Raw genomic sequence first — 25,483 nt, 5'->3', positions numbered from 1 at the left:
TAGAGAATAAACCAGTATTGTTAACGAGAAATTCCCAAAATCACGTCTCGCCTTCGGTTTCGTAAAATTAGTCTGCTGTAATGCTGTAATCTAGGGGCATTCAACTACAATTTGTGAAGGTCCCATTACATAATATTCCCTGCTTGCAAAGGTTTGGATAAAGAGCTAGCAATGCTTAATAACAACTACTACTTTTAATGCTTACTTTGTGATTAGTTCATGGCAGTAAATAAGACAAGTCAAAGATACTATGTTTTGTAGTTTCTGTTTTTCAGCAGTGCCACAGATTCAACAGACAAGTCATGTGTTTTAAAGTAGACACAGGGAGAGTAATGAGAGACCCTATAGAGCTATGGTCCTCAACTGTCCCTGCTACTAGTCTACAAGCCTTATTATAAATAATTTGTATAATCACTGTATGTATTTGGATAAGCCAAAGTAGTAAGCTAGTCATCAGTTCTGTTTTTTGTACCTTTATCACCTTTGCTACATTTTTGATTCTGCTGAACTGCTTTGCTGAGTCCACATCCAGGCTTCAGGCCACCATCTGATCATCACTCCTGTTAAACAGTAGAGTGTTTGTGGAAATGCGACTGCTGCAGTTTGATGAAACTAACAACAAGACCCTTGGGCAATTTACTCTGAATATAATTTTGATGATCTGGAACTAACCCAAACTCTGGTGTAGTTAATAAGGTGGTTCCAGTTAAGCTTTTAATCTGTCATTGTGTTATGTCATAATGTTATAGCTTGTTTGGTTTTGTTTTCAGTGCACAAGGTACTGATTCTTGTCACCAGAAAAGAAACCTACACATTTTTCTTTTAATGTGTTCATCTAGACTGTACAGTGGAGCCCTGAAGTGTGAACGTGTCCCATTATTCCTGCTCCACACTAGAGGTCTTCACGGGTCCACTTAGATCCGAAAACCCGAGGTCCGACCTGAGACCCGAGCGGGTTCGGGTCTAAAAGTTTTACGTGTACCTCGGACACGGTTCGGGTCTAGTAAGAGCGGCATCGGGTCTCGGGTAATTTAAAATGAATGTGTTTTTACCGAACGGACCAGAGTAGACCCGAACTACTTTATCTTGTGTGTGCATCGACTCGAGTCCTTTTCCAACCTCTCCTCTTTTTGCCAAGACCGATTGCGACATGTGGCTGGCGACGTGTGGCTGGCGGGAAGCTAATTTCCGTTGAAACAGACCTGTCAATCAATTTTGAATCCACACAGTAGCAGTTACTTTAGTGTAGAGTTATGCAACATTCGGGTCCAGTCGGGTTAAAAAAAATTTCTGTCGGGTCGGACTCGGGTCTAATTTTTTCGGGTTTGTCTCGGGTCGGGTCTTTCTTAAAAAAAAAAACCAATTATGCAGGTTCAGGTTCAGGTAAAAAGTGATTCGGGTCACTTCAGGTCGGGTCCATTTTTTTAGACCCGAGAAGACCTCTACTTCACACTTATCACAACCCTTACCAGGATAATCACTGAATTTCTTCCTCACTTCCTCCTTTCTGTTTATCCTTCCTTTTATCAGTTCTGTCTTCCATCCATCCTGCTTTCCTTCAATCTGTCTCTTGTCTATTCTGTTCTTTTTTCTTCTATCCATCCATCCATCCTTTCTTCACTTCCATCTGTCTTTCTCTCCATCCTCTTTCCTTCCATTCTTCTTTCTTAGAATCCATCCATCCATCCATCCATTCATACATCCTTTTTTCCTTCTATCCTTTTTTCCTTCCTTCCATCTGCTCTTCCATCCGTCCATCCTTCCTTGCTTCCTTCCTTTGTTCCATCTGCTTTATCTTCTTTCCTCCATTCTTTTTTCCTTCCATCCATCAGTTCATCCTTCCTTCCTTCCTTACTTTTCTTTTTCCGCCTTTCCTTCCTTCCTTCCTTCCTTCCTTCCTTCCTTCCTTCCTTCCTTCCTTCCTTCCTTCCTCTCTTTTTCCTTCCTTTATTCTTTCAGTTTAAAATAAAAGATTCCACATTAGTGGTTCCTGGTAGAAGCTTCGGATTGGTGCCAACAGAAACTAATGAGGTCGTTTGTGCCACCTAAAGTAAAGTTGTGCATTTCTTTTCTCAGGCTGCATAAACATTGAAGCTACAAAAGTCTATTGATTTTTATGGCACTGACTCAGTAAGAACTACCAAAGATATATTCATTATATCATCATTTAGTATATTGACATAACAAGGGTTTTTAATGGTAAGTTTTATTCGTTTTGTCATTTTTATCCACACTCGGGTTCTTGTTTTTAGTGCATCAGGAAAAGCTGATGGTTACAGTGTGCATTTATCCGTTTCTTTATAATCGTGCTCAATGAGGGAGCTGCACTATTTAACAAAATCACCTGTTTTGATCCGGTGCTCAACCTCATTTGCAGAGTAGCCTGATGTTTCTTTGTAATGTTCTTAACTCCCTCTTAATAGCCTGCACTGAGCAAAAAAAAAGCCTTTTTTTCTCTCCTCTCAAACAGCACGGTCATCTCCTCTCCTCTTTGTGTTTCGGAGTGTAGACGTCCCGAATCTCTGAAGCACAGCGATAAAGTGTGGGTTCAGATGAGGGCAGTGTGAATTGCACTTAGGCATTAGGGAGGCATGTTTTCTAAAAAGAAGTCAGCAGGTGGATGCGAGTCTGCGTTGCAGATGCTGTAGGGTTTTTTCAGATTTTTTTTTTTAGAACCGTTATTAGTTCCGCTGTAGTTGGAATTGTCAAAGTCTAGTCATTGAGGCTTTTCCCCATGAGGCCCAAGTTCATTATGAAAGAACACAGCGGTTTTAATCGAACAGTTCCAGGCTGTGAGGCAGGAAATAAGACGCTTTCATTTTTCGAATTCTGTGTCGATCTACCTGATGCAGGGCTTGTTCAGAAAGAGCTTAGTCCAGAGGTTGGTATTGCAGCACAGCGGGTCACTCTGTTTCTGTCCAAGTAGCATTGTACAGTGTTGTGTTGTTGTATCTGTCGTTTTATGGTTGCAAGTCAAGTCAAGAAGCTTTTATTGTCATTCCAACCATATATAGCTGTTGCAGTACACAGCGAAATGAGACAAAGTTTCTCCAGGACCATAGTGCTATATAAAACAAAGACAGGGCTAAGGATTTAGTAAGCAGTCCTAGATACATAAAGTGCATCTGTACAATCTGGTGCAAACAAGACAGTGCAGAACAGAAGACAGTACAGACAAACTTGAGCTTGTCATTATTTATTTATTTATGTATTTATTGTTTATTCTTTATTTTTTTTTGCAGTTTTCTGAGGAGTGCAAACAGAATTGAATTTACAGGAGAAACAACAGTACTCAACACTATTGACATTTTATCAGTAGTTGTAGGAAAGAATTCTATTTAATCCATTAACTATGCAAGATGGAGGACCTTCTTTATCAACAGTATGCTATAAAGAACTGTGGAATAAGGGGAAACAAGTATCACTCCAAGGTTCATGTTTTTAGTGGATCATCACTTATATTCAATTTGTAATTCAGGTTATTTGTATAGCACTTTTAACTACTCATGTTGTCTCAAAGCAGCTTTACATAAGTATAGACACAGAATAAAAAAAAATTCAAGTTTCAAATTTTGTTACTGGGGCACGGTGGCTTAGTGGTTATCACGTTTGCCTCACACCTCCAGGGTTGGTGGTTCGATAGGTGTTTGGAGTTTGCATGTTCTCTGGTTTCCTCCCTCGGTCCAAAGACATGCATGGTAGGTTGATTGGCATCTCCGTAAAAATTGTCCGTAGTGTGTGAGTGAATGAGAGTGTGTGTGTGTGTGCGTGGAATTAAGCAACCAAGAGCTCCTGAGGAAGGAACTAACGGGTCAGCACAATTTCCGAGTTCACTACAGACTCATAATTAACCACTTCCTGCTGAAGTCAAATGATCGCTGATGTTGATGATGATACTAGCACACTCGTTCACCACGGACAATTTACAGACACCAATCAGCCAGTTGTCTTTGAACCGATGATGAAACCGGAGTGCCCGGGGGGAAAACCCCTGAAGCACGAGGATAACCCCCGGAAGTGTGAGGCAGTATTGTGTATTTTATCTGCCTTTATCGTACTCTAAGTGACTCAGCGTGTAAATAATTTGGCAGGTGGGTTTTCCCCCCTAAAATATTATATATTGCAAATGTGTGGTGATTTGGGAAACAGTCAGTGTGGTGGTTTAGGAAGATAGTATATTTTGACCAGGATTTTGCCACGCCAACCACCATCATAAGATTTCCTAGACTGCCATGCAGTATGTCATGGTATAATATATAGATTTCAACTTTTTCATTTCTAATGTGATGACAGTACAAACATGAACCGCATTGGCAATTCCGAGCCTCTTCCTGTGAAGAGCCCATGATAATAAGACTAATCCAGAGCAGGCTGAGAGTGCCTTAGGGTTGAGAGTCACTAATACAGAATGTGAAGAGTGTTTCAATTACAGCACGGCTAAACTCCGAGCACCCGCCATCCATCTCATCTCGAGAGGGAGTGTGAGCACCAGAGCCTACAGAGAAATACATCAAGGCTGCCGAGTTTGTTTGCTTCACTCCCTTCTCCTGTCTTCCTGATAGAAAGGGCAGTCATGGTGTTGTTCTTTATTCCTCTCTTCTTCCCAGCTTCTGTCTCTCTCTCTCTCTCTCTCTCTCTCTCTCTCTGTATATAGAAACCCCAAACGATTTGCACCAGTCTGTTGTTTTGCTCTTTCAACCAGCATAGGCTACTTGCATATTATTTTCAATTCATGGGTTTGTTTAAACCCTCATTAGCTGATCGCATTCTGTGTGACACTGTTTACATGGTCAAATTGCTTAACATGCCATGCATCTTGTCGATTTCCTACAATGCTCTGTATTCTTTTTTTTTTTTTCAGAAACAAATAAAAAGGCAGCAGGTTGTTGTGCAGTGTTTCAGCTCTTGGGAAAACTCTCGAGTCATTCGAGTCTGGCTTGTGTCTTCGTTTTCCATTAATCACAAGACGTCTGTGCGTCGAGTTAGCTGGAGAGTTCTATAATGGCTTTGTACTCTGCTTCATCAGAAGTTTCACATACTTGTATGGTCCTAATTCAGAAAAAAACAATTATTTGTGCTACTTTATCTGCGACTAGTTAAATAATTCTATACTAAGCCAGATCCCACCACAGCCAGTGTGTGTAGTGCAGAAGGCAGTGGGAATGAGAACGAGGAGCTCATGCTATAGTTATAGCATTACCCCATGATGAAGCACATTACAGTTAAACGCCACACCAAATAAAACCAGAAGCAGTGGGGTTTTTTGTTTGTTTGTTTTTTTTTTTTTTTTCATGGTTGTTAAAACTAAATATCCACCAGGAAAATAAGAAATGAATATTAATAGCCTGGCTAAGAAATCAGTTTGTACAAGGCACCAAGGCTGACACCAATGTTTGTCTATACATAGACCACTACACCTAAAGACTTTAGCGTCCTAATGAATATGAAATGCTGAGTGTATCTGTAGTAGCATAGTAAGTTTGTCCAATGTATATTCTATTCTATGTATTCCAGTTGCATCTGTCGGTGCATTTTAATACAGTGTACAGCAGTATCATATTTGTGTCCTTTTGACGCAAAGCATAAAACAAATGTTTTATTTTATCTATTTTGTGAGTACCTTGCAACCCCTGAATTTGCAGTACATCATAATGGACCCCCATTTCCACTTGCCTTGACTTTTTTATGTTCTGTCTCAGTGGCTGCAGCTGCTTTCGCCCGTTTCCCTGCCAGTCGTTTTCAGCTTCATTTCCCACCCTAATGAAGATTTAAAGGCACCGGGGCTGTAGAGAGAACCGGAGAGACACGTTATAGGAGGAGGCACAGGGAGAGGCTGAGCAGGACACAAATCTCAGGGCTCAGAGGGATGTGGGAAGAATATACATGAGGTGGGAAAGAATAAGCGAAAAAAATAGTAATGCAGAGTGTGAGGTTGGAGGGAAGAACACTGTAGTCTGAGAGACTGGAAATATAACAGAAATGGATGGTTTTGTTTCCATGATGATGTTCTGCTGGACGGCACTGATCTAGTAAAGCCTGTGCTTGGAGGTTTGGCTTAGTGTATATGTCAAAGGGACGGAATTGTCCTCAAACACACACAAGAATCATCAGCTTGTCCATTGTGAACATAAGATGAAATAATGTCATGTTTTCACAAACCAGGGCACAAAGAACTGGAGGGCAGCTGTGGACCTGACTGGCAGACTGCTGACGGCTCACGGCCAAGGCTACGGCAAGAGCGGCCAACCGAGTACCCATACCACTGACACGCTGCAGGTGAGCACAACACCACGGTCCCCTGGGATACACAAACTCAGCACAACACATGCTACAAGCAGATTGGCGACTCTGTGGAATAATCACTTACTAAAGGTTTTAGCAGCATTAAGCACTACCAGTATTGGAGGAATAAACCCTGGTATGTTCTATAACTGAAAATAATCAATCTTGGGGTGGTGATATCACTCCACCCAGTTAGTATGTAGTACTCCGTGTAGCCTGTTGTTAATAATTATTATATTGGTAATGCATCTTAAATGCACACGTGAGAACAAAAAAAGTTCCACAATGCCACAGCCATCAGTAGCGAGGAGCCAAACGTGCAAAATTGGCCATGCTGTCTGGGTAGGAGGGATGATATTCTCTTTCTCGTCAATCATAGTAACAGTAACAACTTGTATGCGTCTCTGAGCTGGCTTGTGGGTGGGAATCGGTTAAACTGGTGAGAAACCAGAGGGACGTGCACAAAACACACTTTAGTCAACTGGCTGTGTTTTATTTCTGGTACAGGTTTGCCCCCTTTCCACCAGAAAGAACCAGGTGCTGGTTCAGAGCTAGTGCTGGTGCTGGTTGGAAGTTGGTTCCACTGGCGAGCCTTCTAAGAACCAGTTTGCCTTTCCATGGGCGAGAGAGCCATCACAGGGCGCAGCAGCGGCAAACACATCAACAATGGCGGATGTTGCTTTACTGTTAATGCTCATGGCTTTGCGAACCTACACTGGCATCCAAACGCGGCAAATCCTGCTTTAAAATGATTTAGAAATGGCGTTGGGACGTTGTCTTTTGTCTTGTTGTTCACAGTAAAACTGCCCCCAGCCCCTGACGCAAACTGTTCTTAAGTCTAGACCATCAATGTTTTGGTATTACTTAAGAACCACTTTTCCTGGTTCAGAGTCGGTGCTTTGGGTGTCGAAAAAGAAAGAACTGATTTTAAATTAGGCTCTGGCTCTGAACCAGCACTCAAACTGCCTCGGTGGAAAAGGGGCAGTTGTGGATTGTTTTTGAAGTATTACAGTAGCTCACATCTCAGGCCGGGCTCTCTGGCTACACACACACACACACACACACACACACACACACACAGAGAGAGAAACCCTGCCGTGTCAGCTCTATCAAAGCATTGCACCTCTCTGATGTCTGACCTCCAGTGGCACGCATAGGTTCCGCTCTGCTGACTCTCTGTGATAATGGAAAGCTCCTGACTTTCATTATGAACATTTTAGCCCTATAGGCTACAGAAAGCACATTAGCATAATGAGTTCAATTAAGTGTTTAGATACATCTAACTTCGATGCACCATCTCTGTTTGTTTTCTCCTCTTGCTACTATAAGGATTTTAGAAGTGCAGGTTTTATTAAGGAAAGTTCAGAATAGTGCCAGAACTTCAGTAATCGCTACAAGTCATTTTTTCAGTTTTCACTTTTTGTTTTTTTTTAATAATTTTTTTTTTTTTTTTTAACACATCCTTTCTGCTTTCTTTTTCCTCACAGTTATGGTTTGTGCGTCTGGCTCTGTTGGTGAAGCTCAGCCTCTTCCAAAATGCCGAGATGGAGTTTGAGCCGTTTGGTTACCTGGACCAGCCGGACCTTTACTACGAGTACTACCCTACAGTGTACCCTGGAAGACGAGGTATCTTTACTGACCGAATGCATCTTTTTTTAACTTAAAAAAAAAAGCACATTCATTTATAGAAAAGGGAGAATTAAGACACTGTTCAAAAGAAAATCCCAGATAAGAGTGCCCATTTATTGAAAGAATGGCTTGAGCAGTTTGCTCACACTGAAGTGCAGAGGAGGCTTTGAAAGCCTTTTTAACCGACGGAGGCAAAGCGTGAAAGAGACATTAATGGAATTATAATGTGTTTGAAGGTATGCATGTAAGACATGCATAATACAGGAATGGAATTGAGTTTTGTCATAGCCACAAGCCATTTAGTCTCTTTGTGCATTAGTGTTTGTATTTTTTTTTTTTTTTTTTTTATGCTTCCAAGGTTACACTTCACTGATTAGCACAATAGAAATCCAGAGGAAGAAGACAGCTTTGTGTGTGGCTTTTCTTTTAAATAAAACGAGTCTAATCAAAGATAATCCACATTCTCAGGTTACTAGTGTATTTCAGTTTTATAGAAACAGTTACTGTGTAGAGAAGCATAGCGCCGGACACCGTGTCACCGACTCGTCTAAAGAGGCAGGAAGTCAGCACAGTCATTAATCACGTCGAAGAGCTGCCTGATCAAATCCAGCCACACAACTGGACGGAGAGATAGAGAAAGAAGAAAATGGGAAAAATCGAGGGGTGAAAGTAATTAAGGATTAATTATCCGTATCTTAAGAAGAAATCACGGATTTTTGGCTTTGCTTGTCTGATTGGTTTAGATTAAGCCTTAGATATCATTCTTTTGAGTTTCCCTTTCATACGTGTTAACTTTATTGGATTGTCAACCATGTTGACATGTTAATTTGTTCGTTAAGAGTATAATTGTAATTTAATATTTATTTCTTCAACACTCGTTGCACTATATATTGAGTGTTATTATGTTATTCTTAAGTTTATCAGTCAGAATGCTTGTGTGTTGCTATAAGAAGTTGTACAGACTAGTTAACACACACACACTGTTTTGGACGTTGGTTAGACAGGGTGCTAAAAAAAATAAACAACAAGGCAGAAAAGACAGTCTACTTTGTGCAGATGTATAAGATTAAGCTGGGAAAGGTTTTTTTTTTTCTTGTGTGTTAATGTAAACTTATTACAGTTGTATGCAAAAGTTTAGGAACCCCTGACAATTTCCATTGTTTTCATTTATAAATATTTGGGTGTTTGGATCAGCAATTTCATTTTGATCTATCAAATAACTGAAGGACACAGTAATATTTCAGTAGTGAAATGAGGTTTATTGGATTAGCAGAAAATGTGCAATATGCATCAAAACGAAATTAGACAGGTGCATAAATTTGGGCACCCCAACAGATAAATCACATCAATATTTAGTAGAGCCTCCTTTAGCAGAAATGACAGCCTCTAGACGCATCCTATAGCCTGTAATGAGTGTCTGGATTCTGGATGAATGTATTTTGGACCATCCCTCCTTATAAAACATCTCCAGTTCATTTAAGTTTGATGGTTGCCGAGCATGGACAGCCTGCTTCAAATCACCCCACAGATGTTGAATGATATTCAGGTCTGGGGACTGGGATGGCCATTCCAGAACATTGTACTTGTTCCTCTGCATAAATGCCCGAGTAGATTTTGAGCAGTGTTTTGGGTCATTGTCTTGTTGAAATATCCAGCCACGGCATAACTTCAACTTTGTGACTGATTCCTAAACATTATTCTCAAGAATCTTCTGATATCGAGTGGAATCCATGCGACCCTCAACTTTAACCAGATTCCCAGTACCAGCACTGGCCACACGTGACCACATGTTTGTGGCGTGTGTGCAGAAAAGGCTTCTTTAGCATCACTCTCCCATACAGCTTCACCTTGTGCAAAGCTCCAATATTTTATGTGGACTGCCACTTCTGGCCTTAACAAGAACTGTACCTGTGTTCTTCCATTTCCTCACTATGTTCCTCACAGTGGACACTGACAGCTTATATCTCTGCGATAACATTTTGTAGCCTTCCCTTAAACCATAATGTTGAACAATCTTTGTTTTCAGGTCATTTGAGAGTTGTTTTGAGGCCTCCATGTTGCCACTCTTCAGAGGAGAGTCAAAGAGAACAACAACTTGCAATTGGCCACCTTAAATACCTTTTCTCATGATTGGATGCAGATTTTATTTTACACCTTTGTTGCGCTGATATAATTTAATCTTTAACACTTTTTAGGCTGTGTCAGTCTGGATAAGGGGGTCTGCTAAATGCCAGAAATGTAAATGTGATATAAATGAATGTATAAGTGCAGTGCAAACATAATTTGTAATTATGATACATTTGTAAGTTTGCATGAATATTTTGTATGTTATAAATACAACACTGAAAATAAAACACTGACTTTTATTTTTAATTCTGAACTGAGAAAAATAATAATGATTTTAATAGCAACACAAATAAGTATGATAGTAGGATTTGACACACTATCATGCATCGCTAGGTGAAAAGGAAGCATGGAAGTCTGTGGTGTGTTTGTAATTGACTTGACTGTGTTCTGTTTGTACCGGTTCAGGTTCAATGGTACCGTTCTCCATGCGTGTGCTACATGCTGAACTGCCTCAGTACATAAACAAGCCCCAGGAGTCTCTGGACCGCCTGCACAGCATGAGAAGCATCTGTCAGAAAGTGAGTGAGTCCAGAAGTTTCCGATCACAATGTCTAGTGTTGTAATTGTCCTGCTCTGAAACCGGTGTGCTCTGTAAACAGATCCTGGCTAACCTGGAGGAAGGACTGGCTGAGGACGGGAGCATGATGACTCTCACACAGGAAAACAGACAAGGTGCTGCATTCAAATGAGTACATTGTCAACTAGTATATCATCTCTTAAGTGCTTTCAACTTCGATGCATTATGCAGTTTAACCAAGATATGACCTTGTCTTGTACAAGCAAAAGCTGTACCAATTATCCACCAGAACACAGCAACTGGATTACATATAAGGTGTTGTCCAAAAGTCTGACACCACATTGATAATCTGGGAATTTTAAAATCGAATCTTTACATATTTAAAAATACAGAAAGCAGATACTTAACATCCTGAATATTTAAATTTAACATGCCACATTATTTCTAGTCCTTATTTAAATGTAATTTATTTGTGATCTTTGCCAACGTGAACTGCTAACACGGATTTGCTCTAAAATGGATCTTATTTATTTATTTATTTATTTATTTATTTATTTTTGCGCAAACTTGTGGAGTCAGTAGAAATGTAGCCTTTAACCACATTTTGACACTCCAGGTCTGCTTTTTATTAATATCTGTTTCTCACAAGTAAGAATCCTCTTACTGTACTCTTCCTTGGGGATTAAAAAATACAGTTTAGAATAAAATTACATCTAGAATAAAAAAATGACAGAATTTAATGAAGAAGAATTAGAAATATGTAAATCTATAAGTCTGTATTTACTAAAATGTTGTCTGGGGTGATTTTCCTATCAGGGCACAATGTAGACACCTCTATAAATCCTATATATTCAGTTGACTCTCACATTCAGTGTTTCAGTGTCATCTGTGGCGAATAAAGACAAATGTGTGTATACACATAGCGTATGGAGTGGACTGGAGTGTGTGATGCCAGCTCCCACATGGACGGCCCACTCGTCCTTCCCTCCTCCTTTATATCCTTCCCATCACCTGTGTTCCTGCTGAAGAGTGTATTAGGCTTCCCATCAGACACACTTGTGTCTCTAGAGAAGCTGCTGAGTGCTGACAACCCAGCAGCTTCATGCCATTTTTGCCCCCCCATCTGCTGCCCTCAACCTTACTCCTGAGCTTGGAATAAAGCGTGGCAGCTCAGCACTAATGCTTGCCTCTCAGCACATGACCAGTAGCCCTCTCGTCAGAGTCTGAGTTTGGGAAGCTCTTTTCATAGGCCAAAGTCACTCCATAAAACAATGCCTAGAGAGACGATCCGACAAGAAGCGAGGTTATGATTTCAAATCCGTTTGGTGCTTTTTGTTATATCTGTTAAACCTGCAGCGCCAAGTAGGATAGTAGAAGTTTAGTAAGAGGTACGTTACAAGAAATAGTCTCTCACTCAGTCCTATGACAACGACACTTTTCTGCTTATTTCTTTACAGCACGGCTTAGAACATACACAAATAACATCCTCACGGTTGGTAATGCAATTCACTGAAAGGGAAAGGACCGAAGCAGTTAGTCAACTGAAATCTTTCAAATTTGACCTATGAATTCAATCCTATGAGACAATAGAAAACAAGTGGGCAGAGCTGTGGCTCTTTGGTAAAACAAATGGACAAGTTAGTGATTAGGTTGCAGTCATATGTGATATATATCAGAGAGAGAGAGAGAGAGGTGTGTGTGTATGTGTTCTATCCAGCTCATCCTCCAGGATTTACAGGTATTTTTGTGGTAAGATTCAGTTGTTTTTTTTTTTCCTCTATGCCACCTAGGATTTTCTTGTTAGCGATGTTGGCATCTATGTGCACAGATGCCGAGCTTACACCTCACACACTGTCGACAGAGAGAGAGAGAGAAAGGAGAACTTTGTGTTATTCAGTAGAAATGGGACAAGTGTTTTTAGAATGTCTAATAACAGAACCAGTATAACGATTTCAGAATTTGAGCTATCTTTTTTCCCCAAATAGATTTTGTCTATCATTTTCTCCATTCGTATTGTTATTGCTTTTTTTCTTTTTAAACAAATCGTCGAACTAGAGCTATTTGTTACAGACGGAAAATGCGTCGTCTGTCATCCTGAACAACTCATTAGCAACACTCTCTGTTCTTTCTTTCATCTTGTGTAGCTTTTCTCATTTCAGCCCCACACAGATAGCAGGGTAAGATGGTAGCCTCATTTCTCTGTATCTCACTGTAGTCGTTTGATGTCACCAGATGCTGTGTAGCTGCAGCTCTCAGTTGATGTACACAAGCAGAAAGCCGCAACACACACATTCATACACACACAGAAATTATAAGAGAACACACGCGTTCACTGATGGTGCCTACAGTCAGCCGGAGGGAGGAATGAATGTGATTGTCGCAGTGTCTTTTCCTCATAATTCATAATTCCCTCTCGCTGAAGAATAATTGATGGTTTGGACAGGGGTAAGGGTGTGATGAGGAGGAGGGAAATTGGCATGCAATTGGTTAGCCTGTTTTCTCAATCTCTCTCTGTCTCTCTCTCTCTCTCTTTCTCTCTCTTTGTCTCCCGTTTTTATCTCCCTTTTTTTTCCCAGCCTCTATTCAGCTGTGGAGGTCACGTCTGTGCCGGGTGATGTACTCCATGGCAAACTGTCTGCTAATGATGAAGGTATGTGGGCGGTGGGAGAGAGCTGCTGCTGAGATGCACTACCGTAGTTCCATTTATATGAGCGCCACATATGCCATGTGTACAACTGCAGTGTTACACAGCATGAGAAGACATGGAAACATTTAGTAATAAATGCTGAGCTAACAGCATGCGATACCACATATTTTTAGTGTACGTCGTTGCCTGAAAGGACAGATGGAACATCGTAAAAGTATTTAACACTTAATAATGGAAATCAAAGCACAGCCTGCAAAAACGTGCTACTACAGCAGCCAGTAAGTGTAGCCTGATATAACATGGTGTTATAATGAGCGTGTAGAGCCATATCGGTGATCACAGTCATTAAAAATGTGCCCAAGGTGCTTCGAGTTGTGCTGTGGAGCCGGCGAGTGGCGTGCGATGAAATCAAACATTAGAGCAATTCACTTCTGCGAGCACTGAGACCGACACACAGACTTTCATTGTTTTCACCCACCAAACTTTACTCTATACAAAGCTTAAGAGTCAAGATGAAATGTATTGAACCATGCACTCCTTTTTAATGACACCCTTGCTACGTTTTCAGGTCGGCTACACTCAATATATACCATACTTTAAATATTATAATATACCATCATACGAATGCAAGGAGTTAATTGCTAGCAATAATATGTCTACGAGCTCATTATATCTGACCTTTGTCTTGTTATACTTGCAAAAACTTAAGTGTAGCTTGGGATTGTGTAGGTTTGTCAATGCTTCTGTTTATTTATATCATCATACAGTTTGCCCCAGTATATTCTTAGCTACTTGAGATTTGATTAAAGCTGTTTGTTGAAGTGCAGAGGGTTAGGAAGAAGTTTGAAAACTCACAGCTGGTACTTGTACCGTACCTCCCTATCTACGCTTTAATAAAAGTGAGAGGCATTACGTTTGTTTGCTTGACCCGGTTGACCGCTATCCACAGTCCCACCGTCTAGACATGAGCTTTCAGTAGGATATTGGGTCATATCAAAAGCCCTGTTTTCAAGCAATGCATCATTCCTCCGATCCAAAGTGTCATCGGGATTCTCATGACTGTTGGCTCAGTAAGGTTCAGAAAATGCAGCCTTGTTTTCAGCAGGAGAAATGTCCCCAAAACTGGATGGGTGTATTACACTTAGCTTGTCTCATTTGTCTTAAAAGAAGTCAACACTAAAGCCCAGTGCTACAGTGCCATCTGCTGGCTAAACATATCTTATTATAATTCTGCAACTTCTAAGTAATGCCACCTAAACTACTGCTTTGCGTTTGCTGCTGTCGGCCTCTCATGTTTTCTTCTCACTGTCCACCTTCTCACACACACAGGACTATGTGCTGGCTGTTGAGACGTATCACTCCATCATCCAGTATGAGCCACAGCAGAGTGTGCAGCTGCTGAGTGGAATAGGACGCATCTTCCTACAGGTGAGAGGAGGCGAAACATCTGCCGTCTCTGCAAGGCTTCACTGGTCATTTCAACAAGGAGTGTCCACATTAAGACTTACCTGCACAGGCACTAGGTCACAGTAGTGATTGATTATAGTACTTCTTTAATTTGGCATATTCATAATTAAACTACAGCACTGTTCAATTCTCAGGTCTGATTACTCATTCATTTAATAACCAGAGCTGTGTCTGTAGTAGTGACTGAACAGTATATCAGGTTTATATTAATGGGCTAGTTCTAATATGGTATCAAATCTACTGTAACAGCTCATTTACACAATGATAAAAGTGATCATCTTTGATGGGGTGATGTTTAAGGAGATGGATCACAATGTCAGTGATTTGTAAATCAGTACATCAGTAAATCAGTACATTTGTAAATCAGTACATTTCTAGCAACTGGAACGTGAACAGTGGACATTTCACTTTCGCAGTAATGTGAGAAAATTCTTTGTGTGTGTGAGAGAGAGTGTGTGTGAGAGAGAGTGTGTGTGAGAGAGAGTGTGTGTGAGAGAGAGTGTGTGTGAGAGTGTGTGTGTGAGAGAGTGTGTGTGAGAGAGAGTGAGTGCGTGTGAGAGAGAGTGAGTGCGTGTGAGAGAGAGTGAGTGCGTGTGAGAGAGAGTGAGTGCGTGTGAGAGAGAGTGAGTGCGTGTGAGAGAGAGTGAGTGCGTGTGAGAGAGAGTGAGTGCGTGTGAGAGAGAGTGAGTGCGTGTGAGAGAGAGTGAGTGCGTGTGAGAGAGAGTGAGTGCGTGTGAGAGAGAGTGAGTGCGTGTGAGAGAGAGTGAGTGCGTGTGAGAGAGAGTGAGTGCGTGTGAGAGAGAGTGAGTGCGTGTGAGAGAGAGTGAGTGCGTGTGAGAGAGAGTGAGTGCGTGTGAGAGAGAGTGAGTGCGTGTGAGAGAGAGTGAGTGCGTGTGAGAGAGTGAGTGCGTGTGAGAGAGAGTGAGTGCGTGTGAGAGAGAGTGAGTGCGTGTGAGAGAGAGTGAGTGCGTGTGAGAGAGAGTGAGTGCGTGTGAGAGAGAGTGAGTGCGTGTGAGAGAGAGTGAGTGCGTGTGAGAGAGAGTGAGTGCGTGTGAGAGAGAGTGAGTGCGTGTTCGGGAGTGTGCGGGCGTGTGCGGGCGTGTGCGGGAGTGTGCGGGCGTGTGCGGGCGTGTGCGGGAGTGTGAGGGCGTGTGCGGGAGTGTGAGGGCGTGTGCGGGAGTGTGAGGGCGTGTGCGGGAGTGTGAGGGCGTGTGCGGGAGTGTGAGGGCGTGTGCGGGAGTGTGAGGGCGTGTGCGGGAGTGTGAGGGCGTGTGCGGGAGTGTGAGGGCGTGTGCGGGAGTGTGAGGGCGTGTGCGGGAGTGTGAGGGCGTGTGCGGGAGTGTGAGGGCGTGTGCGGGAGTGTGAGGGCGTGTGCGGGAGTGTGAGGGCGTGTGCGGGAGTGTGAGGGCGTGTGCGGGAGTGTGAGGGCGTGTGCGGGAGTGTGAGGGCGTGTGCGGGAGTGTGAGGGCGTGTGCGGGAGTGTGAGGGCGTGTGCGGGAGTGTGAGGGCGTGTGCGGGAGTGTGAGGGCGTGTGCGAGGGCGTGTGCGAGGGCGTGTGCGAGGGCGTGTGCGAGGGCGTGTGCGAGCGAGTGTGCGAGCGAGTGTGCGAGCGAGTGTGTGAGCGAGTGTGTGAGCGCGCGTGAGTGCGTGATTTCTTGTGATTTACCACCAAAACCTTGTGAATGTTAGGTGTACTGAAAAGCTGCAGATGCTCCAGCATTCTGATTGATCTGTTCACTCAGTGTGTATTTCATTCTGTTGCAAGATTGGAGACATCAAAACTGCAGAGAAGTATTTCCAGGAAGTAGAGCAAGCCGGACAGGAAAAGGGAAATGGACCAACTGCGGGAGTGTGAGGGCGTGTGTGAGGGCGTGTGCGAGGGCGTGTGCGAGGGCGTGTGCGAGGGCGTGTGCGAGGGCGTGTGCGAGGGCGTGTGTGAGGGCGTGTGTGAGTGCGTGTGAGAGTGAGTGAGTGCGTGTTCGGGAGTGTGCGGGCGTGTGCGGGAGTGTGAGGGCGTGTGCGGGAGTGTGAGGGCGTGTGCGGGAGTGTGAGGGCGTGTGCGGGCGTGTGAGGGCGTGTGCGGGAGTGTGAGGGCGTGTGCGGGAGTGCGAGGGCGTGTGCGGGAGTGCGAGGGCGTGTGCGGGAGTGCGAGGGCGTGTGCGGGAGTGCGAGGGCGTGTGCGGGAGTGCGAGGGCGTGTGCGGGAGTGCGAGGGCGTGTGCGGGAGTGCGAGGGCGTGTGCGGGAGTGCGAGGGCGTGTGCGGGAGTGCGAGGGCGTGTGCGGGAGTGCGAGGGCGTGTGCGGGAGTGCGAGGGCGTGTGCGGGAGTGCGAGGGCGTGTGCGGGAGTGCGAGGGCGTGTGCGAGCGTGCGAGGGCGTGTGCGAGGGCGTGTGCGAGGGCGTGTGCGGGAGTGCGAGGGCGTGTGCGGGAGTGCGAGGGCGTGTGCGAGCGTGCGAGGGCGTGTGCGAGCGTGCGAGGGCGTGTGCGAGGGCGTGTGCGAGGGCGTGTGTGAGCGAGTGTGTGAGCGAGTGTGTGAGCGAGTGTGTGAGCGAGTGTGTGAGCGAGTGTGTGAGCGCGCGTGAGTGCGTGATTTCTTGTGATTTACCACCAAAACCTTGTGAATGTTAGGTGTACTGAAAAGCTGCAGATGCTCCAGCATTCTGATTGATCTGTTCACTCAGTGTGTATTTCATTCTGTTGCAAGATTGGAGACATCAAAACTGCAGAGAAGTATTTCCAGGAAGTAGAGCAAGCCGGACAGGAAAAGGGAAATGGACCAACTCATGACAGCGCTATTTTTATGAACAGGTGATGGAGCATTACAAAAAGTGTGCTTTATTTTGTGTCTTTCAGACTTGTTCATACTCGTTTCTCCTTCTTCCCTTTTTTTATTTTTAAAGGGCATTTGTGTACCTGAGCCAGAATAATTATGCAGACGCCCACGCGTGTTTCTCCAGCGTCTTGAAAATTGATCCCAACAATCCTGTGGTAAATACTGTAGATTTTCTGTTATTATCAGTCCGGGCTTCTGACTGGTATTGACTTTCATTTTCCAAGGCTTTATTGGAAAAATGTTTTTGTGTCTCTTTACTGTTAAAGTGCCACATTGTCAGGAACAAGCGCACACCGTGACAGTAATGTGAAGTAGCACTCTAACAGAGCGACCTTGTGCTATTGTGAGTCCGTGCTCGTCTGCACGCCCCGACTACAGTACATGGGTCTGGTTTAAATGTTTTTAGATGAGATCATTAAAGCCTTCTTTTAAATGTTAAAAGTTTTTTGTTTGTCTTTAAACAGGTTTTGTGTGTGTGAGAGGGTGTGCGTGTGAGAGTCTGGATAAGGGCGTCTGGGAAATGCTGTAAATGTGTGTGTGAGAGAGCATGCGTGTGTGAGAGAGCGTGCGTGCGTGCGAGAGGGAGAGAGCGTGCGAGAGGGAGAGAGCGTGCGTGCGAGAGGGAGAGAGCGAGCGTGTGAGAGAGAGCGTGCGCGAGAGCGAGCGAGTTCGCGTGCGAGAGAGAGAGAGCGAGCGTGCGTGCGAGAGAGAGAGCGTGCGTGCGAGAGAGAGAGCGAGCGTGCGTGCGAGAGAGAGAGAGCGTGCGTGCGAGAGAGAGAGAGAGAGAGCGTGCGAGAGAGAGAGAGCGAGCGTGCGAGAGAGAGCGAGGGTGCGAGAGCGAGCGTGCGAGAGAGAGAGAGAGAGAGCGTGCGAGAGAGAGAGCGAGCGTGCGAGAGAGAGCGAGCGTGCGAGAGAGAGAGAGAGAGAGAGCGAGCGTGCGAGAGCGAGCGTGCGAGAGAGAGAGCGAGAGAGCGAGAGAGAGAGAGAGCGAGCGTGCGAGAGAGAGAGCGAGCGTGCGAGAGAGAGAGCGAGCGTGCGAGAGAGAGAGAGAGCGAGCGTGAGAGAGAGCGAGCGTGAGAGCGAGCGAGCGTGAGAGCGAGCGTGCGAGAGAGAGCGAGCGTGCGAGAGAGAGAGAGCACGCGAGAGAGAGCGAGCGTGCGAGAGAGAGAGCGAGCGTGCGAGAGAGAGAGAGAGCGAGAGAGAGCGCGAGCGAGCGTGCGAGAGAGTGTGTGTGTGTGTGTGAGTGAGTGAGAGAATGAGTGTGTGTATGTGTGATAGCAGCAGAATCTATTATAGCCTGCAGTTACGCCATATGCATATAGTTTGTATACAGTAGATCCAGCTCATAGTTCAAAGTATGACTGAGTGAGATGAAGAGAAAAGGAGGGGAGATGAAGGAAGGAAGTCCTCAGGGTGATTTGCATGTTCTAGTTTGCATGTTCTGAGTTAACGAAAGACACTAAAATTTCATTTCTTCTAGTAGGCTACAAATGTAATTGTCCTAAATGACTCATATCTTTTCATGAACAGCATATTCCATCTCATTTAACTCTGATGACTTGTTAGTATGTTGTGATGAGGAGATCTGAATTATACAGTAATGTCATTCACACCTTATAAAATATGTTAAACCTGTACCATAATATAGACATCATGTAGGTTTTAGTTTTGTCTGAACTGTTCTACAACTTTCTGGTAAATCCACTGTTCTACTTTCTCATTCCATTCTGCAGGCGAACAACAACGCAGCAGTGTGCTTACTTTATTTGGGGCGCCTAAAGGAATCCCTGGGTCAGCTGGAGAGCCTGGTGCAGCAGGACCCTGCGCTCTACCTGCATGAAAGCGTGCTCTTTAACCTGACCACCATGTACGAGCTGGAATCATCACGCAGCACGCAGAAGAAACAGGCTCTGCTGGAAGCGGTGGCCGGGCGCGAGGGCGACAGCTTCAACACGCAGTGCCTCAAACTGGTGTAACTCATAACCACCCAAGAGTGCATTAGATCACTGTGTCACTGCTACATGATGTGACATGAGCTCGTTTAACAAGCTTGGGCTTAAAATGCCACAGGTCTCTTTTCCTTGAAGGTTTTTTTTTGTTTTTGTTTGTTTTGTTTTTAAAGACTTTAAGATATTATGTTTGACCAAAATCGAAGCTGCCCTGAAATGACCTGAGAATTTACACTAAGGTATGTGGCACATTTGAAACTCTTAAATCAATGTTTCAGTGCTATCAGGTTGCAGGAGAATGTAAATAGAGAGAGAATATTAAAGCAATTAAAATCAAAACATTAATGTAAATATTCAGCATATTTAAAGCAGATGGAATGGCAGCCTGAGTGGTACACAGCATTACAACAATTACTGTCTGGACCCAGTTTTCTAAAATCAAATAAATTAAAACACACAGTCAGGGTTGGACAACTCAGTAGTTGTACTGTAGTTACTGTAGTAGTTAACTCACCTTAACCTAGAAGTTTTTTACTCGTAGAAGACACATGTTCAACAGCCAGAAAATCAGACTAAAAAAAACTCAAAACATAAAATGCTATCATTATAGCAACTCCAGTACAAGCTACTTGTTCCAGATCCTACCTCCTGCCACAATATATACATCGACTGAGGAATATGATTCGAATGAATTAAATGCTCATATTATAGAAATATTGGTGACACCCTGCAAAACGAATTCATCAAGCTTTTAGACAGTCAGTCATTTTCAGGTTAAACATATTGGGAGAAATTAAAGACACTAGCTAAACACCAACAATATATTTTATTAACACCACACCACTAACTGGTGGGGGTTTATGTCCCTAAATATTCCTGGCCAATTCCTACCCACTAGCCAGCTCTCCCTAGTAATATGACTGCTACCAAGGATGAAAGCCAGCCATCTCCCTCTTCTCAACTGCTGTACATGCCGCAGTATGGGCAGCGTAACACTCTCCTATGTTTCCATACATATGAGCTCGCAGGTGCCTGTGATTGGTTTGTCACTGTGATTGACAGGAGAGACAGGATCCTTGGCTCCTGGGACAATGATTGCATTATTGTGAGCCATAACATCAGGTGATTGGGTAAAGAGGATAAGAAGGCCGTCCCCTCCCTGGGACACGTCATTACTGTACCTTAGCTGCCACGTTTAAACTAGTCAGTTAGGATTCTGGGCAAACAAAGCATGGGACATAGACAGTACAAATTTTACTGTATTTATTGAGTTCATATTAAGATGATGTTTGCACTGTAATTCTTCTGTGAAACTTCCAGGAAAGCCTTTTTTTAAATTGCTCACAGTCTGTTAACATAGAATATATAAAAGTGTGTGTGTTTATTGTTTGTACTGCGTGTCACACGACTGCACCGTACTGTACATTTCTTACACAAATCTAAATAAAGCCCAGCTGATTTGGAAGCACTCTTAACACCGCATGCATGTGTGCGCGGTGTTGGGTTGTAAAGTAACCTCCATAACCACCTGTGTATAAAACAGCAGTCATTACCCAATGAACTGCTCTGTGATCTATGCCAGAATAATACAATAGAGAGACAAAGCTCTGGAGTTTTAATCACAATAATCAGATCTGAATGTTACACGAGCAACCCGACAGCAGTTGCTTCTACACCTTAGTGTGATAATATTTTGTTTCTAATTTTGCTAATTAGATTAATAAACTCAATGATCTACAATCAACTCAGATTTATACTTTATAAAAAAAAAAATAAAAAATCAAGGCACTTTGTAGAGGTGAAACAGCATCAGGATTGATAAGAAGCCATAAATGTATTTCTGTATTGTTTTGCTACAATATTTCTGCAACCTCTAAAAATCCTTACATAATAATTTTTTTTTTATAATGTTAGAAATTTTTTTCTTCGTACGTAATTATTAGAGTTATTTCACGTCAGTAAAAATAAAATGGACACAATTGAGAACTGTTAAACTCGGATCTTGCTCAAGAGCATTTCAGTGAAGCCACGTACTGCTTGCGAATTTCAAAGTGATCAGCAGGTCGGTTGTAGGCCTTCCACACCGGCTCACCTACAAACAGCCTCATGGCTTTAGTGGAATTCTGAAAAGAAAGAAAAAAGAGCCATAGTTTATTTTTACTCAGTGTCTTGACTTTCTAAGATGAATTCAATTGTGAAAAAGCGTTATGTGCTTCAGGGAAAAGGGCGTACCGTCTCATCCATTGTGAATCTATGATAAATTCCTGCTGGAAGCGTGATCATGTCTCCCTTTGTCATAGCGATTCGTATCCAACGGTCGTTCTTGTCTCGAACGTCAAAGTACGCTCTTCCGTCCAGGACGTACCGGATCTCGTCGTCGAGGTGCAGGTGTTCCTCGTAGAACATTTTTAACTGGAAAACAGATCACTGTTACTTACACTGTTACGGTGTCATTAGAATGAATCGAGATGTTTGGAACGCCCTACTTTATCCTCGTAGTTGGGCAGTTTATCTGGGTGAACGTCGATGATGTCCATGTAGGAGTAACCTTTTTCTTCTCGGATCTTCTGCAACTCAGGGTCGTTTTCATAGATATCAGCATTTAACTGGAAACAGAAACAAAGATGTGTACTTAAGTACATTCCCTGGTGTTCTAGCACAGGTTTGTCCAATCAAGTCCACCAAGGATTGGTGTAGGTGCAGGTTTTCATTCCAACCAAGCAGAAGTTTGAGTTTAAACCACCACACCTGAGTTTACAAAATGTCAAGAACATCTGATTAAACAGGAGGAATCTTCTGCTGGATTGGGATAAAAACCTGCACCCCCACCAGCCCTTTTTGGATAACATGGATAACACTCCTGCTTTAGCAGATAGAATCCTGTGCTCTCTCAGCCACTGCCTAGGTTTGATTCTGGTATAAGGAACCGACCCAGTCACTGGGGTTAACTCCCATTTCCAGTCCCAGAAAGGGCTTCAGTTTAAAACGTGCCAAATCAAAATATGTAGATCAGCTGGCCTATTGTTGAAAACCCTAACAGGAACATTAGAAGAAAAACAGACAATGCAGTTTAAAAAATGTTCCATTGTTTTAGAAATGGGGGGTCACGGTGGCTTAGTGGTTAGCACATTCACCTCACACCTCCAAGGTTGGGGTTCGATTCCCGCCTCCGCCTTGTGTGTGTGGAGTTTGCATGTTCTCCCCGTGCCTCGGGGGTTTCCTCCGGGTACTCCGGTTTCCTCCCCCGGTCCAAAGACATGCATTGTAGGTTGATTGGCATCTCTGGAAAATTGTCCGTAGTGTGTGATTGCGTGAGTGAATGAGAGTGTGTGTGTGCCCTGCGATGGGTTGGCACTCCGTCCAGGGTGTATCCTGCCTTGATGCCCGATGACGCCTGAGATAGGCACAGGCTCCCCATGACCCGAGGTAGTTCGGATAAGCGGTAGAAAATGAGTGAGTGAGTGAGAGTGTTTTAGAAATGGAAGGTTCGGATCTATTCTTATAATACACTGATGACGATCATGACAGCATAGCTTGAACCCAGCTTGAAGGAAAAGGCTGCAGCAAAGACCTTTGCTCCAATCTCTGACCTAGATGAAATGTGCCATTTTACATTACAGCTAAGTCTTTCCAGACAACACGTGACACTGTGTTCACTTGGCCTAAGATTTCTGGTCTATGGAACCTGATGTGGTCTACCAATCGGAAGGTTGCGAGATCGATTCCCATATCCACCAGGCTGCCACTTCTAGGCCCTTAATTCTCAATTACTCAGTTGTATAAAATGAGATAAAATGTAAGTTGCTCTGATTAAGGGCTTCTGCTAAATGCTGGAAATGTTTGATAGCTTAGATTTATTCTTCAAAATCAGGCCTGGGCAAATGAGTATATGCTTGTGATTCATCTACAATCGTTTTCTTTTTTTATACACGCGACGATTACATTTTTTATGGTTCAATCGTAAGCAGGAAGAAAAAAAAAAGGAATATCACACAATATCACACAAACTTCTGATAAAATGCTAACAGATTCCAATTCTTGTCATAATATCATTCTTCTTCATGTAACACACTGATATTCAATTCAGTTTTATTTCGATGGTGCTTTTAACAATGGACGTTGTCTCGAAAATATTTTGTTTTAGGGCTGTCCTGTCCCCTGCTCTGAAGGCTAAGAACAGCAAGGGCCAAACTGTTCCAAGTCATCAGAGAAGCAAAGCACACACATGCCCAGATCATTTACAGCTACTTCCAGGACAGCGGAGACACCATGTGGCAGGGCATACAGGTGATCATAAACTGCAAGACAGCCTCTGAAAAATGTACTCTGCCTGTCCATGATTAAGATGAGGAGAACTCTATGCAGAGTTAACCCACAGAAGACTGCTGGGCCAGACAGCTAGTGTATGCCTTCACTGACATCTTCAACAATTCCCTGAGCAGCGCTGTGGTTCCTTAAGACAACCACCATCGTCCCTGTGCCAGACATCTCTTCAGTTTCCTGCCTCAATGACTATTGTCCCATCGCACTCACACACATTATAATGAAGTGCTTCGTGAGGCTCATCACGAGGCACATCAAGACCAAACTACCACCCTCACTGGATCCTGAACTTTGCGTATCATCCAAACCGCTCTACAGATGATGCTATTGCCACGACCATCAAGTTAACCCTTGCCCACCTGGACAATAAAGAAACTTATGTGCGAATGCTTTTCAGATCAGCACTCAACACAGTCATCCCTTAGCACCTGACTGAGAGGCTGAGCCTGCTGGGACTGAACACCTCCCTCTGGATCCTGCAACTAGATCCTGAACAGCGACAAATCTTTTGCAGAGATCATCATTCATTCATTCATTCATCTTCTACCGCTTATCCGAACTACCTCGGGTCACGGGGAGCCTGTGCCTATCTCAGGCGTCATTGGGCATCAAGGCAGGATACAACCTGGACGGAGCGCCAACCCATCACAGGGCACACACACACTACGGACAATTTTTCCAGAGATGCCAATCAACCTACCATGCATGTCTTTGGACCGGGGAAGGAAACCGGAGTACCCGGAGGAAACCCCCGAGGCACGGGGAGAACATGCAAACTCCACACACACAAGGTGGAGGCGGGAATCGAACCCCGACCCTGGAGGTGTGAGGCAAACGTGCTAACCACTAAACCACCGTGCCCCCCGCCAGAGATCATCAAGAGCACCAAATTCCTTTGGCAGAGAACTTCACCTGGTCACTCAACATTACCAGCTCACCAGTTCACACGCTAAATGAATAAATAAACAAATTAATTAAAATAAATAAATTTAAATAAATGAATGAAAATAAATGAATACATAAATAAATTAATTTAAATAAATATTCATTAAAATAAACAAACAAACTGGGAGATTGTAATTATACATAAAGTCCTTTTTACACTCATATACAGTCCATTGTTGTTGTGTAAGCAGAAGCTCCTGAGCACCTCATAAATAAGCTCAGATGATGAGTTCATTATAGATTATACAACTCTTCCCTGCCAAAGCCTTTAAATGCTCATTGAGCACATATTGCACATGATAGTGAAGATATCATAGAACTGCCTTGTAGTTTATAACCTAGTGACTTCTGACTTGTAAGAAGATACGATACGCGTCTCTAAAGTATTGTCTCTATCATTAAGCCCATAAATAAGAGTTACATACCTTCCAGTAACAAACCCCGATGTCCCGGAGCTCCTGCAGACTCACTGGTTGATTGGGCTGTAATTTATGAGGCAGTCTCGGATCTTCACTTGACTCGTCCATGTACCAAGCCTCCACGGCGGACATGATGAACACTGAACTGAACCGAGCTTATGAACACGAATCGAATCTTCTACTGGGTTTGAAGCAGGCGTGTCACGAGGGGTTAGCACTTTTCAAAATAAAAGTCTCTGGTTTTACTTCGTATTATAACGAAGTAATAAGTGCTTATGTCAGAATTTATGGATGGTTCTGATGTCGTGTATAGGACAAAAAAGACCAATTTTATATGGGTTAAACA

General features: G+C 43.5%; 2 protein-coding genes across 2 annotated transcripts in view; one reads left to right on the top strand and one right to left on the bottom strand.

Annotated features, from left to right (window-relative positions):
* trappc12 (trafficking protein particle complex subunit 12) overlaps window positions 1-20,925 on the top strand; it is a 28,554-nt gene extending 7,629 nt beyond the window's left edge. The window contains exons 4-12 of the mRNA XM_060879280.1: window positions 6,163-6,276; window positions 7,770-7,908; window positions 10,444-10,556; window positions 10,638-10,710; window positions 13,132-13,205; window positions 14,532-14,630; window positions 17,373-17,476; window positions 17,569-17,656; window positions 19,235-20,925. Of these exons, the coding sequence (XP_060735263.1) occupies window positions 6,163-6,276; window positions 7,770-7,908; window positions 10,444-10,556; window positions 10,638-10,710; window positions 13,132-13,205; window positions 14,532-14,630; window positions 17,373-17,476; window positions 17,569-17,656; window positions 19,235-19,477 (1,047 nt within the window). The 3' untranslated portion in view covers window positions 19,478-20,925. The remainder of the gene's footprint in view (window positions 1-6,162; window positions 6,277-7,769; window positions 7,909-10,443; window positions 10,557-10,637; window positions 10,711-13,131; window positions 13,206-14,531; window positions 14,631-17,372; window positions 17,477-17,568; window positions 17,657-19,234) is intronic.
* On the bottom strand, window positions 20,699-25,334 carry adi1 (acireductone dioxygenase 1). The gene is made up of 4 exons (XM_060879282.1): window positions 25,144-25,334; window positions 21,937-22,056; window positions 21,683-21,862; window positions 20,699-21,573 (listed from the first exon to the last, which is right to left on the bottom strand). Exons 1-4 carry the CDS (start codon window positions 25,267-25,269, stop codon window positions 21,457-21,459), a joined length of 543 nt encoding a protein of 180 aa, XP_060735265.1. The 5' UTR covers window positions 25,270-25,334; the 3' UTR covers window positions 20,699-21,456.
* Window positions 25,335-25,483: the final 149 nt, after the last annotated feature.

The sequence above is a fragment of the Tachysurus vachellii genome, chromosome 10, assembly GCF_030014155.1.
Source record: "Tachysurus vachellii isolate PV-2020 chromosome 10, HZAU_Pvac_v1, whole genome shotgun sequence".
NCBI lineage: Eukaryota > Metazoa > Chordata > Actinopteri > Siluriformes > Bagridae > Tachysurus > Tachysurus vachellii.
This window is presented reverse-complemented; position numbering and strand designations above follow the sequence as displayed.